This window comes from Puma concolor, chromosome B4 (assembly GCF_028749965.1).
Source record: "Puma concolor isolate L17-30 chromosome B4, mPumCon1.1.hap2, whole genome shotgun sequence".
Taxonomy (NCBI): Eukaryota; Metazoa; Chordata; class Mammalia; order Carnivora; family Felidae; genus Puma; species Puma concolor.
In genome coordinates, this window is record NC_141673.1 from 38,503,512 (window position 1) to 38,517,715 (window position 14,204).

Consider the following 14,204-nt stretch of genomic DNA (forward strand, 5'->3'; position numbering starts at 1 on the left):
TCTCTCTCTCTCTCTGCCCCTCGCCCACTTGCACTGTCTCTGTCTCTCTCAAAAAAATAAATAAACTTAAAAAAAAATTTAAAGCCCTTCTATAGTGAAGATTTATGTTAATTCAAAGTTTTAGAAGATGCCTTTAATTTTTTTCTTTCATATTTTGGTCCAGGTGCTTGACACACTGACTAGAGTAACTCCTAAACGAATGTTAGCAGAACGAATGAACAAACGAACTTTCTGAATCAAGTGACTGCAACCCCATTGCCTTAATTGAATCGATCTATATTTGTAAATTTTCGATAGCTTGGAATAAGTTCCAAATATTCAAAATGCTATTGAATCTGTGAGATTTATTCAAAGTCAGTAAATTACTGATACTAAAATGTAAGCTCAAACTGTGTACAAGAGTTTCTGTAAATTATTCAACTTTCACTAGGAATTAACCTATCTTACCAATGGAATGTGCTTAAAATGCTGCTATAGCTGACATTGCCCAGAAATTTGGAGACCCAAGTGATTCTGGAAACTATAAGCCCCACTGTCCTCTGTTGAAGCTCACACAACCATTTTCTCTTCCTTTTAAGAATTCTCTGAGGGCATCTGGTAAAATACTTTAGCTTTCTATAACAATTTCCTTCAAAATTTTACAAATACCTGTACACTTGTCCTTGAAAAGTAAGATAGGTAGGGATACATTTTGTCCCTAGAAAATGAGGAGCTAAGAAACTTTAACAAGACAATATAACCAATGGAAATAGAATTAATGTCTCCAAGTTCTGACTTGACTCTCTAACTAGACCATGTCAGCCAGTGTTTAAAAACCGACTAAGCAGAATCTGTTGTGCTTTACAAAAGAAAACACTAAAAATAATATTTGACTTCTTTCTTTGAATCATAGTATATTATAATCATAAAAGATTATTAAAAATGCTATTTCACTTTCATTGGGAGTGATGAATTTGTTGGTTTCTGAATTGTATTGTACATTTGCAGCCACCACATGTATACTGATAAGCGTCATGTTGAACCTAGATACCTTTATTCAAAATATAAATAAATACTTGTGACATCTCCAAGTTTTTGTTTCCTCAGTGCAACCAAAATGGTAGTAGTCCGATGCTGTCTTAATAAGAAAGCCTGATGTGGTTGAAAGAGGAAAGACTTTGGAGGCAATTAGATATGAATCTCTGTACCAGATCTGCCACTACCTGTGTTGTCATAGGCATGTTACCATCTCTGTGATTGCTTCCTTGTGTGTAGAGGGCCTCAATCATAAGTTGTGAGCATTGACTGAACTCTTAGATATAAAATGCTTAGCATTATGCTTGGCCTACAGTAAGTCCTCATTAAATGCACACCAGACTTGTGGTTACTTACTTCAAGACGTATTTGTTGAATAAGACCCTTTAATTTATTTACAAGATCCTTTACTCACTGCTATGCAAGGGTCTTTTTATGGCCTACTAATTATTATGTATAAGAAGAAATGATGCAGCATGATTTCTTAGTTCAGGGTTTCTCGATCTCAAGACTATTGGCATGTTGACATAGTTCTTTGTTACAGGTGGCTACTCTGAACATTGTAGGATATTTAGCAGCCTCTTGGTCTTCTAATACTACATACCAGTAGCATTCTCCTGCTTTTCATTTGTGACAACCCAAAACGTCCCAAACATTGCCAAATAAATTGGTGCAGAAACGCCCCAGGCAAGAACTACAGTCTTCCATCAATTCTCTGTAAAATGTATTCATGGACTGCTAGTCCTAGGAGATTCTTCCCCAAAGATCCCAGTGTCAAATAAGTTGGGAAACATTGAATATTAATAATAATAATAGTAATAATAATAGCTATTTTTTATAAACTTACTATATGCTGCAAACTTTTCTAATCTTATTTAATCCTCCTAACAGACCTAGAAGTTAGTTACAACTCTAAGGCATATTTTTCAAATTAGAACATTGCACTTGGTCAAGTAACTGACCGAGATCATACACTTAATATGTGGCAACTGCAGAACTTGAGCATTATCTGTACATCGTACTGCCTCTTGCATACTCCACTTTTTAATTCACAGTTCAAATTAGAATGTTAAGGATAGTTATTCTTAAATTTTTATTTCTTTATTTTAGGAGCTTACAAAATTAGTTTTTGCTGTTATCAGCTGATGACAATCTCCTAACTGTGTGCAAATGATTGTCTACATAAACATACTTTGATGCACGTAAATATATCATTTTCCCTGGAAAAGATAATCAAGATGTCCCTAGAAAAATTCAAATGGTCCAAAATCAAGGAGGGAGAAATTTCTCTGCTTGGAGGAGGCAGGGAACAATGAACAGAGAAAATGAAATTTGAATTGGGTCTTTTATCATCATGTTAAACTGGGTTAAAGAAGATTCTGCCAAATGAAAGGGCATTCCAAACAGAGCAAACAGCATATCCAAAGGCCTAGGCAATTGGGAAGGCATTGTATATTTGGGGAATAGTGAGGATGGAGGAAAGGAAGTTGGGGAATAAAACTAGAGAAAAGGCTACGTTCTGCATTATTATTGCTGGTTTGACTCGTGTGGGCATTGGACTTTGCAACCTTTACTCCAAGGGCAGTAGACAGCCAAAAGCTCGGTAGTGACACGATCAGGTAGGTACTTGACAATGATAACTAAAGTCAATAGTGTTTGGTGGTGGAAAACCCAATTAAGACACTAATGCAGAGCTTTGAGCAAGATATAATGAGTAAAGACAGAATGAAGGGCCAGATTTGAAAGAGTTTCTTAACAAGAAAAGCAGAGTAAGGAAAATCTTCCTCCCAAATGGGCTGTAAGATCAAGTAAGTGGAATTTATTTGTAGAAGGGATATTTCTGCAAAATAAAGTGATGTACTTTCAAGGAAATAACATGGAAACATGTTAAGCAGCTATTCTGGTAACCTAGAAAATTTGCATTAACAAGTCCCAGGCTCCACAAATGCTTTCCTGGAAAACTCTTCCTTTTTCATTCCGATTTCTCACTAAAATTGTATATACTCCAGTTATTTAGTGAAGTTTCAGCCTACCTGATAGATTCTAAATAGTGCCCCTACCTTTTTAGTCTAGACCACTTTGTCTTTTTCCCAGACATGCTACTTGGGAAAGATGAGTCAGCATTGATGGAGATTCAACCAAATGTATTTGAAAAATGATGAGCCAGCCAAGAAATGTTGGAAAGAGATTGGTCAGAGATACTCAAAGAATGGTTGTGGAATGGATGTATTAATCACATTCTGAATTCACTTTAATAACTTTGGACTTAAGTGTGGAAAATATGATTAATAGAAAGGAAAAAAAATCTTTGATTGCAACTTTCTATTTCATCTTTTACAAAATAGTTAATGGGCCAATCGCAAAAAATATCCCAGCGAAATCCCAAATGGACTTTTACCTCTGCACATTATGCAGTTGATTTTTATGACTATTATTTAAATCTTTAAAATGGGCATATAGTCTAACATACTTGACCTTGTTATTTTTTTCTATCTTCTCAAACTGTCCTTTATGAGTCATTCTGTATATGTAAGTTATTTATAATGAAGCAATTTATTTTGCCACCGATATACAGATTTTGTAATCCCATCCCTGACAATTTAGAAGGAAAACGTTTTTTTTCTACTCACAATTTTTGTAGTTGTGCCTAAAATCATAAATAATAATAATACCTGCTGTTTAAGGAGTGCTTATTAGGTGCCAGGTGCCTCGAAAGTATTATTTCAAATGAAACCCATACGAAATAAATATTCTTTACCCATTTTTCAGATGGGCAAAAAGAGAATCAACATGGTGAAGTGGTTCTGCCAGGACCTCACAGTCCCTCAATTATACTGCAAGGCTGAAACTTAGGTCCGTTAGTCAACAAAACCTATGTGCTTTCTACAATATCATTTTGGGTCCAGATTTTACCTGTATTTTTTTTTATTTCATTTAAACGTTAACATGAACCAGAGCTGATAGGTTGCTCTGTGTTACTAGTGCTAAAATCTCTTATTTCACTTGTTCCTGCTCCTGGATATCATTGTATTTCTATATTTATGAATTATGAATATGTGTCACAAAAGGTAACATACATTCCGATAGGCAAGGAAAAGATATTGTTACACAGCTTTATATATAAAATTTTTATCAGATATTTGAGAGAAGGCACTATATGTAGGGGTAAAAATTTTTACGGACAAAGTAGCTTTTATAAAATCAAGTATCCGAGTTTGTATACCTGATGAACACAGATAACCAAATAATAAGTGCTTGCCTTCTCTGCTGCAGCCCTCACCCACCAAATAGGAGAGATTTTTTGGGGGTCCAAATCATCAGCATAATTGATTCAGACTTATATCAGTTTGTAACAGAGAATTTCTGTTTTACAAAGGAAAATTTGTCATCCTATCTGCAGTGAAAGAATTGATGCTCTTAATGTTCTTACACATTCTTTTTTTTTTATGTGAACATTTTAGGTGTATCAATATATGCATGAAACGATAACTGTTAATGGCTGTCCTGAATTCCGTGCCAGGGCCACAGCAAAGGTAAGACTTGAGTAACTTTAAAAATACATTTGACCCCAGTGATCTAGTAATTGATTGTGCGCGTGTGTGTTTCAGGTATTCTCGTGTGTACACTGTAAGAGAATTTAGACATCAGTGGCAGCCCAGAGTCTAGAACCAGTACTGCTTCCCAGGTAAAAATCCTAATGGAAAATTGAACGTTTCTGCTGCTTCTGTAGCTTAAGAAAGGAGAATGATTTCATTAAACTCACTAACTGTCCATTTGGCACAAGCAAATCTACTGGTTCATTGTATGAAATAATACATGGTTTTCTGACACGTTCCTTTGATCCAAAAGAACCTGTTTGCCTTTCAGTGCATGAAGATTTACTTGCACAAGTCGAAAGCTTTGACTTGAGTTAGACATGAGGAGAACTCACCTGAGACCCACTGACATAGGATCCTTCCAAGTATACAGCTGAGCAGTGGGTAGCTTGCTGAAAGAATGTGACACTGACCTAAAGGGAAAGCCTGTCACCTTTTGTGAGAGTGACCACGTGTGCTCTTTAAAAACTGAAATCCAGACATTGCAGAGAAATCTAATGGAAATCTTACACGAATGGTAAGCTTATAGCAATAGGATAGTGAAATTATCTGGAAAATAGACCATTAGGAAACAGTAGTTTTAAACTAAAATTACTGATGTAGTTCTTATTTTACAAACAGAAGTGCTGTAATCGATGCACAACAGCTTGCTTTTTAAAAGCTCTTATCCTTCTAATAATGTGTAAGAAATAAGAACTGGTGAAAATAATCAGAATTTTCCATTTAATTCTTTTGTGTTACATCACCTCTTGTTTGGTTTCTCTCCTGATTTCTTAGTTTTCATTCTGTAACTGAACACTGTAGATTTGTAAGGTTTTTTTAACCCAGGCAAAAGGAGGGTATTATTATCGTTACATCATGCTTTGCTTGTACTGAAGTGGAACACACACAGAAAAATGATCCCTACATGGTTTAATTAAGGGGAAAGTGAATTATGTAGTGTTTTACCATTCTCATTTCTTATTCATGTAGAACAGCAGGATAGCAGCATAATGTTGCAATAGCACAATATTTTCTGGTTGTTTCTGGGCTGTCTGCATTGCATCCATGTCAGCCATTAAAATCTATGCATGACGACGAGGTTTGCATGAGCAAATGCATGTAGCTAAAAACAAGCCATTATTTCCATATCATTCACTAAACTTCACTAAATGCAGACAGTAGCATAATGCTCAATTGATGTGATAATGCTGTGTGTGGAAAAGAATGTACAGTCGTTGGCAATCAATATTTTCAAAGTGTTGAGTAAATCACTTTATAGTAGGCATCTAATCAACTGTGGTTAAGTCAGGTTAATGGAAATGGAAAATAAGAAGCAGGCAGAGGATCTTTTCTTGATAGAAACTACTTAAATGCTGTTATTTTATTTCCATGAGGGGTGGGAACTAATGGTAAGTTGTGTTTCCAGCTTATTTTTAAAAATTCATGTATGAATTTTAAAATAAAATGACGTCCACATTAAATGATATTTTGTACATCTAGGTTTAGAACCATGAGCTGCTCATTTTGCCCACGTTGCCGTAGGAGTTGAAATATTAATGTAAAATGTAGGGGGAAACATCTGTACCAGACAAGAGGACCTCTCATAACAACACAGAGTACTGATGTGAAATAATAATAATCCGTTTGAATCTATTTCCTATTTTAGCTTTCATTTGCTTTTAGGTATCCTCAATCAAAAAACAAAAAACAAAAGCAAAAACAAAATGTGCCAAGCCAGTGTTCTGGCAATAGCAAGATTATATATGTATTCCCCAGAGTATACACGTATAAGTGCTTCTAAGCACATTGAATAAACGTTCATGTACATGCACCGGGGTAGACTGGGTGTCCTACAGAGAAGTGGATTACATCATCTCTGCCCTTCAGGTGCTCATAGTCAACACGTATACATAACAGTTATGGCATGTGTACCGTATAAAGGTAATATGAGGACGCAACCTATTTTGGAGTCCAAGAAAAGGAAGAATTGCATCTAACTAAGGTAACTGGGGAAGATTTTTATGAAGAAGGGAAATTTGTATCATAATGGATAAGCTCTAGAAAGCCGGGAATAGCTAGGCAGGGCTTTACCAAACAAAGGAGTCATAGATGACGTTTAAATGAAGCGAATCTTCCCACCACCCCGCCCCCACAGCCCCATCTTGTTCTTTCTTTCACAGGAGAATGCTATAAAAATAAGAGGAGTTGCCTGATCCTACGCACTGCAAAGCATACGATTAGCCTTATTTCCCTCGTTGTATTACCAAATGACCATCTTTTCTTTCAGGCAACAGTTGCAGCTTTTGCAGCTAGTGAAGGCCATTCCCACCCTCGGGTAGTCGAACTGCCAAAGACTGATGAAGGCCTTGGTTTTAACGTGATGGGAGGAAAGGAGCAAAATTCCCCCATTTATATCTCCCGCATCATTCCTGGAGGGGTGGCCGAAAGACACGGAGGCCTCAAAAGGGGAGACCAGCTGCTATCAGTGAACGGAGTGGTATGTTCATAAAATAACTGGAGGTTTTTCTCCCCTAAGCACATTTTTTGCCCCCTGCTGTTTCTAAAGTCAATGTTGAAATCCTAGAACAAATCATCATTTTGTGTCCAAACAGCTTCCTCAGCATTGATGGACATTAACCCTACAAAAGCAATAATTTTATAGTTTTTATGTCTCATTTTCATCTGTTCGGGTATGATAAGTGTGAACTAGTTGGAAAACTATCCCAAGAAATTATCCCAACTAGTAGAGTTTTCCCCCATATGATACTCAAGTTGAATTAATGCTTAGAAGAGCATAATAATAACTCCAAGGTTCTTTCTATTCAAATTACTATAAACAATTACACGCATTTTAAAAATAACGACAAAACTCCTCATCCTGTGTTTTTTAATTAAAGAGGAAGGATATTTTTAATATACATAAAAATAACGCACATGGAAAAAGAATGCGCAGATAATTCCTTAATGTACAGCTATAGTATGATAAAAACATAATAACCTCTTCCCCAAAAATGTTTGATTATGTTATCTATTCATCATATATATTTTGACTTTGACATGAAGTTAAGGTAGATTAAATGTGTAACATTTGAAAGTAGAAGTAGGAACATACTTTTTTGTTCATAACCTCATATTCTTTGGATGCCATTACCTCCACATGTAATTATGACCTGCTAAAGAAATAACTTTATCTGAAAAGAACAATTTTCTCCCCATAACCTCTACACGTACTAAGAATAATCTAAAACCATAAATTTCAGAAGTTTAAATAAGAACACATCAATGTTTATGTTTGTATTAATCTAAGATCTTTTCCCTAAGGACTTAAGATTTTAATAAATAAACTAGACCTGGGTTATTTGTGACCTTGTTGATTTCTGCTCAGAACACAATATCCAAAATAAACAGCTTTTAGAATGTGATATTGGTAACTATGGGGTAAATTGTTGTGTATTTATATCTTTTATTTTGTTTATAATTTTTTTTTTATTTTTAGCATGACTAGCAGTTTTGTAGAACCCAAAACTACTCATTTAACTCTGCTGACCCCTGATATACATCAAAATCATTAATCCATGAATATTCTATATCACTTCAGAATTCCAATTCTAAAACTACCATTTCATTCACTTTTTTGTATGTAACCATGTTTTGAGATGAGCTTTCTTATTGACCTTTAGGTAATTATGACTTTTTCAAAGCATGTTCCAGCTGATAATTTCAGAGTCCAACTTTCCAGTAGACGGTTCTGGAGCTAGGTCATGCAATTATTTCACAAAGTAATCTGTGCCTCGGTGTATGAATTTATTACAATTGATCTAAATATATTGGGTACATCAAAAAAAGTATAGATTTTTTAAAAATGAAAAGTACAAAAAAGAACCAAAAACACAGTCAGAGAAATTGTGATTATATGAAGCAGCAATAGATATAAGTGAATTCAATGTAGTAGGTGGTTGACTTTTAACTATCTTTAAAGGAGCTAAAGAGCCTGTGTTTATTAACCCGTGTATAGGCGCAGCTATCAGCATTTCATAATCTCTCATCCATTCCTTGCAATGAACATGTGGCTTTATCTGCAGGGGGTATTGGAGAGTGGAATCAGACTCATCAGTCTCTATCAGTCAGTGTTCATGTGATTATAAATTAATATCCCCTATACTTGAATTTCCTAGTCTGAATAAGGGGAGTAGTAACTAAAAGCTCTGATGAAGATTAAAATGAGGCAGGGCATCTTTTAAGAGCGGTACTGTGATAATTTAGTCCCACAGACTTTTTCTTTTCTTTCTTTCTTTCTTTCTTTCTTTCTTTTTTTTTTTTTTTTTTTTGAGAGAGGTAGGGGAGAGAGAGCTAATGTGGGTGAGGGAGGGGCAGAGGAAAAGGGAGAACGAGAGAGAGAGAGAGAGAGAGAGAGAGAGAGAGAGAGAATCTTAAGAGCCTCCATGACCAGCATGGAGCCTGACGAGGGGCTTGATCTCACAGCTGTGAGATCATAATCTGAGATGAAATCAAGAGTTGGACACTTAACCAACTGAGCCACCCATGTGCCCCAGTCACACACACCTTTGATAAGTAAGTGTGGTTACTGAAGAAGGTTGAAGAGGGTTAGCAGTAGCCCTATGATATTGTTAATGCTAGTCTCGTTGAAAGAAAATCTTGAGGCAAATTCTGCTATACGTGTAAGCATATTTTAGCAAACATAGTAGCAAAAAGGCATTCATGCAGCCTCTGTCATAAGCTGATGAAATTCTAGTTCTCTGTCCATTCAGATGTTCCAGTCATTACCTTGGAAAAAAGGTTTACTGAGGCAGATGAAACAACATTCCAGGGCCAGGATTTTGTTACCCTTATATTCAGCCTCAGACAACCAGAAATTCTAGTAAACTGGCAGTTGGAAATAGGAAGGTTTAGTGACCAAACTTAGGCCACTAATCTTATGGTATGGGCTATGAGCCTTCTTAAGATTTTTGCATTCTTTTCCTGCAAAGGTGGGCAACGTCTCCAAAAGTCTTTAATATTTCACATATATATAACACTTTTAATTTTACCATTTACATTCCATTTGCCATGCTAGTTAATGAGTCACTGATTTTACGAATGAGAATCCATTTCTGACCTATTTTTGCTAATAAGCAAAGCTTCGTTTGTTCATTGAAATAGGTATAACAAATGCTTTTGTGGTAGCCAAACTCTGGAGTATTGCTTAACTGATTTAGTGCTTTGCAGACGACCCTGGACTGGTTTAAGCTCCTGAAGTTGGGGTTTAAAAAAATATTGTACATCCATATAATCAAACTATATATTATAAACTACCTATTTTAGAATCTTTGGAAGTAAGTTATATACATTTTAACAGTACCCAGTATTGCTCAGATGTTCATCAAGAGGTAGTTTTTATTCTGTAAATGAGAAATTTCATGCATTTCTCATAGTCATGCAGAGTGGTTAGCCCCAGGCAAGAACCTGGCCTTGCTTCTAAAACCCAATCCAGAAGTCTTTTCAGTAGAAATTTCAGTCAGATAGACGTACTTAAAAAAAAAAAAAGTAACAACTCTGTAATGGAAGAGTGAAAAAAGAGAAAAGATTTAGCAAATGATCAAATTATTTCTTCTTACACTTTAAAGTACCACATGGGGAAATTAATATGAAAGCTTTTCAGAACATGTCATTATGAAGCGAGAACAAATTTTAGAAGAAAGTGATTTGAAGGGCTGAAGCAAGCCTGAACTATTTCAGTACACGACCTCTGGGAAAAGTTTCCTAAAGTCCCACTTAAAAAGTGAAGAAATTATTCCGGGGATCTTATCTGAAAAGACATTTGAAAGGATGTCTTGATTATGTACGTTTGTTTTTCTTCCCTGCCTCCTTTTAGAAAGGATATATCACAATATTTGGTGAAAATACAATATGTGCATACAGAACTGTTAACATGGCATGTTAGGTAGTAAAGTAGGATGATGGAAAGAGGGGAAAAATCAATAAGTAGAAGTAAAGAGAAGATACAGCAATTGAGCAAGTGTTTTTCCGTGTCTCTATTAGTATCTTGGAAGTCAAAACAGAAGGAAACTCATACAAGCTCAGCTATCATTGGGAGGAAAGCTTTTTTTTTTTTTTTTTTTTTTTTTTTTTGTATTCCTGAGCTCCAGAGAAATTTCCCATGGGATTCTTACAGATGAGACACTGAATCACCTAATGCAATTTTATAGAAAATACAGAGGCCTTTGTATAGGGCTACTTCTTAGGTCAACCCTCAGTAAAAACAGCAGAATGCTCAATTAAAATTTAACATTAACAGAAGGTCAAAATGTCACAGTTTGAATTTATAGCTTCCTAATGATCTTCTTTTCACCCTTTTATGCCCAAGTATTTCATCAGCAATTTTGAGAAGGACTAAAGAACCATTTATAAAGGCTGCAGCCAATGTGGAGCCAGCAGAGACAGTAAATAAATTTAGTGATAGATTCCAGATATTAAAAAATCTCAGTAGAACAGTAGCATAGGCCGAATTTAATGAGAATCTACATGAAATCCTGCTCCTGTGCCCAGAAAACTTGCTACATAGGTGCAAAATCAGGGAAGAATGGCTAACCATCAAAACCTGAAAAAACAAACAAACAAAATCCTGGGGATTTCAGTTTATTTTAAGAGGAATATTAGGGAAGTTAGTTGAGGGAAAAAATCACAAAAACATGTTAATGTGAGCATAGGGGCTAATAATACAAATACAGTGTACAGACATCGAAGGAGATTGGTCGTGCTCTGGAATGTGCTCTTCAGCTCACACCCCATTGTGCTCCAATCTGGGTTCCATCCTTGTGGAGGACAGTTCAATTCATCTGGAGATGAGAAGGCTTGTATACAATGAACAGGTTAAAGAAGGACTTGAGCTGTTTAGAAGGAGAAGAGGATATTCAGGGGAATTCTGGCTGTCTTCAGTTGTCCTGCATTGTGTCAGGTGCCTGATGGCAGAACCAAGACCCCTGGTAAAAGCCACAAGGAAGACAGATTTCAGTTTATTATATTAAAGAGCTTTTAAACACATAGAACTCTATGAATAGGGAAAGACTGAATCATAAAACATTATGTGCCCATGATTTGAGGTTTTAATCAGATACTAGAAGACCACCTCGAAGGAGTACTTTAGAACACGTGTCCTGTAGAGACAGCTGGAACAGTTGGTCCCTTCTAACTCTGTAGCTGTGATTCTATGCCCTTCGATGGGATTTTCCTGACACTGCTATACACACCACCCACACCCTTCCTTATACAGGTAAGTGGGCTCCACCTACTCTCTGTGTACACTACTAAGGAGAGATTTTTCCTAAACAGATTAGAAATCTACTACAATCTAATACTTTTTGTTTTTTTAGCACTTAAAACTTACGAACAGCTTTTACAAAAGAGATTCTCCCATTTGTTCCTTAGAACAGTCTCATGAAATGGGTAGGGCCAGAATTTGTTCTCTCTCTCTCTCTCTTTCTCTCTCTCTCTGTCTCACACACACACGCTTGCGCACACACACACACACACACACACACACACACACAAATACAGAAATGGATACACAGAAACCCACATGAAATACACACAAACTGAATTTCAGCCTTTACTGTGATCATCACTGATACTTACCAAATGTAATAATTAGTTATTTAAAAAGCACCTGGGGGCGCCTGGGTGGCTCAGTCGGTTAAGCGTCTGACTTTGGCTCAGGTCATGATTTCACGGTTCGTGAGTTCAAGCCCCACCTCGGGCTCTGTGCTGACAGCTCAGAGCCTGGAGCCTGCTTCAGATTCTGTGTCCCCCTCTCTCTTTGTCCCTCCCCTGCTCACACTCTATCTGTCTCTGTCTCTCTCTCTCTCAAAAATAAACATTAAAAATAAATAAAATAAAAATTCAAACAATGTCAACCCCAATGAAATATGAGTCAGTTCTGTGGATTGTGCCAATGTCAGTTTTCTGTTTTTAGTATTATACAGTAGTTTTGTAAGATGTTAATATTGGAAGGAGCTGAGTAAAGGGTACATCAGACTTCCCTGTCTGTTCCTTTTCAACTTCCTATAAATCTATAACCTTTCCTAATAATCTTGTTTTAAACAGAGAAAGTCCGAAAGAATCAACCTGAAATATGATGCCCTACTGGTACTGATGGGAGAGAGGGCAGGTGGGAAGCAGAAGGCAGACAGAAAGATAAAATAAAAGCATGAGAATTTTAAAAATATGTCACAGTGAAAAGAGGCTTTCATTAGCCTCTGAAATCCAAGCATGTTTTTAGAGCATCATTGGTGGGAAAATGGCAGTTGAATTCGCCTAGCTCTGTAGTTAATCCTAAATGAAGCTGTTGCTACAGTGTATGCACAACGCTAATTGATTTTTAAGCATAACAGATGAATGACTAAAAGTTTAGGGATGGAACAGAATAAATTGTTTTCCTGGAATTTGGCTTTTTTCCCATTTTATAAATTACCTGTGCCAAGTTAAGGGTGAGTACTCACAGTCTAAATTATTTATGCTGAAAGGCTGTCAGGTGTGGGATGTGGATGAAGCGAAGTGAGAATTCCTTAGATTTGAGCTCTCTGGGGCTGTAGCATCCCAGAAGGGAAATCTGCATGAAAAACTTATTTACCTGTTACCTGAATGAAGAGAAAACACGAATAAAATGATTTTTAAAATTACTATGAAATGCACTAAGATTTCTATGAAAATTTAAGCTCCACATCAAAATGTGTACCCGTTGACAGCAGTAATTTTTGTTCATTGCCTTATCTTCAGCCTTAGAACAGTCCCTGTAAGTAGTCGAGGCTCCATACAGAATCATTGAACTCCAGACACCATTGTAAGCCCTTTACGTAATGCATTTAGTATTTCCCCATAATGATCTTTTGTGGTAGGTGCCATTGTTAGTACTCTCATTTTACAAACAGGGAAACTGAGAGAGAGAGAAATCAAGTAATGATAGAACTGGAAATTCTAACTCAGGCAGTCTGGCCTCATTCATTGTAATTTAAAAGTAAGTATATACCTTAGCCATTAATAAATTAGTATTTTTATGTATCTGTAGAAAACATCAAAGTTTCTTAACCTTTATGGGTTTATGTAAGTGCATTCTTGATGGGGAGAGGATCTGTTCTTTTTCTCAGATTCTCACAAGGGGCTTTACCGTTTCCAAAGTTAAGAACCGTTCCTAAAAATAGTAATGTTTCGAAAAAGGAGGAGTTTACTTGAATTCAAATGGCTCAGAAAACTGAAGAGGCCTGAAGAGTTTAGTTTGAATGTGTTTGACTTGTTCTATATCTGGCTAACCCTTTCCTCCACTCCATGCCAGACATAGAAATTTCAGAGTCTAGAGTGTGGCCTAAACAGCCAATTACAGCCCGGACTGATCCACACTCGATGCCGAGGTCTGCTTGGCTGTTAGAGGGGAGCAGGCACAGACCTAAGGGGGCAGGCAGAGAGTTTGAGCTTCAGTCTTTGCTTTCCCTAGAGGCCTGGCACCAGGATCCCCAAGTCTGTTCTAGGCTACGAGGCCTCGAGGAAAAGCTATTCTTCTCCCATCCTTTCTCTGTCTAGGAGTCATTTCCAGATTCTTTACCTTTCTTGGCAGCTAAGTAG

General features: G+C 36.5%; 1 protein-coding gene across 1 annotated transcript in view; it reads left to right on the top strand.

Annotated features, from left to right (window-relative positions):
- Positions 1-14,204, top strand: part of LIN7A (lin-7 cell polarity scaffold A) — a 127,888-nt gene that overhangs the window by 81,436 nt on the left and 32,248 nt on the right. Inside the window, exons 3-4 of the mRNA XM_086712735.1 lie at positions 4,476-4,547; positions 6,880-7,089. Coding sequence (XP_086568861.1) covers positions 4,476-4,547; positions 6,880-7,089 — 282 coding nt within the window. The remainder of the gene's footprint in view (positions 1-4,475; positions 4,548-6,879; positions 7,090-14,204) is intronic.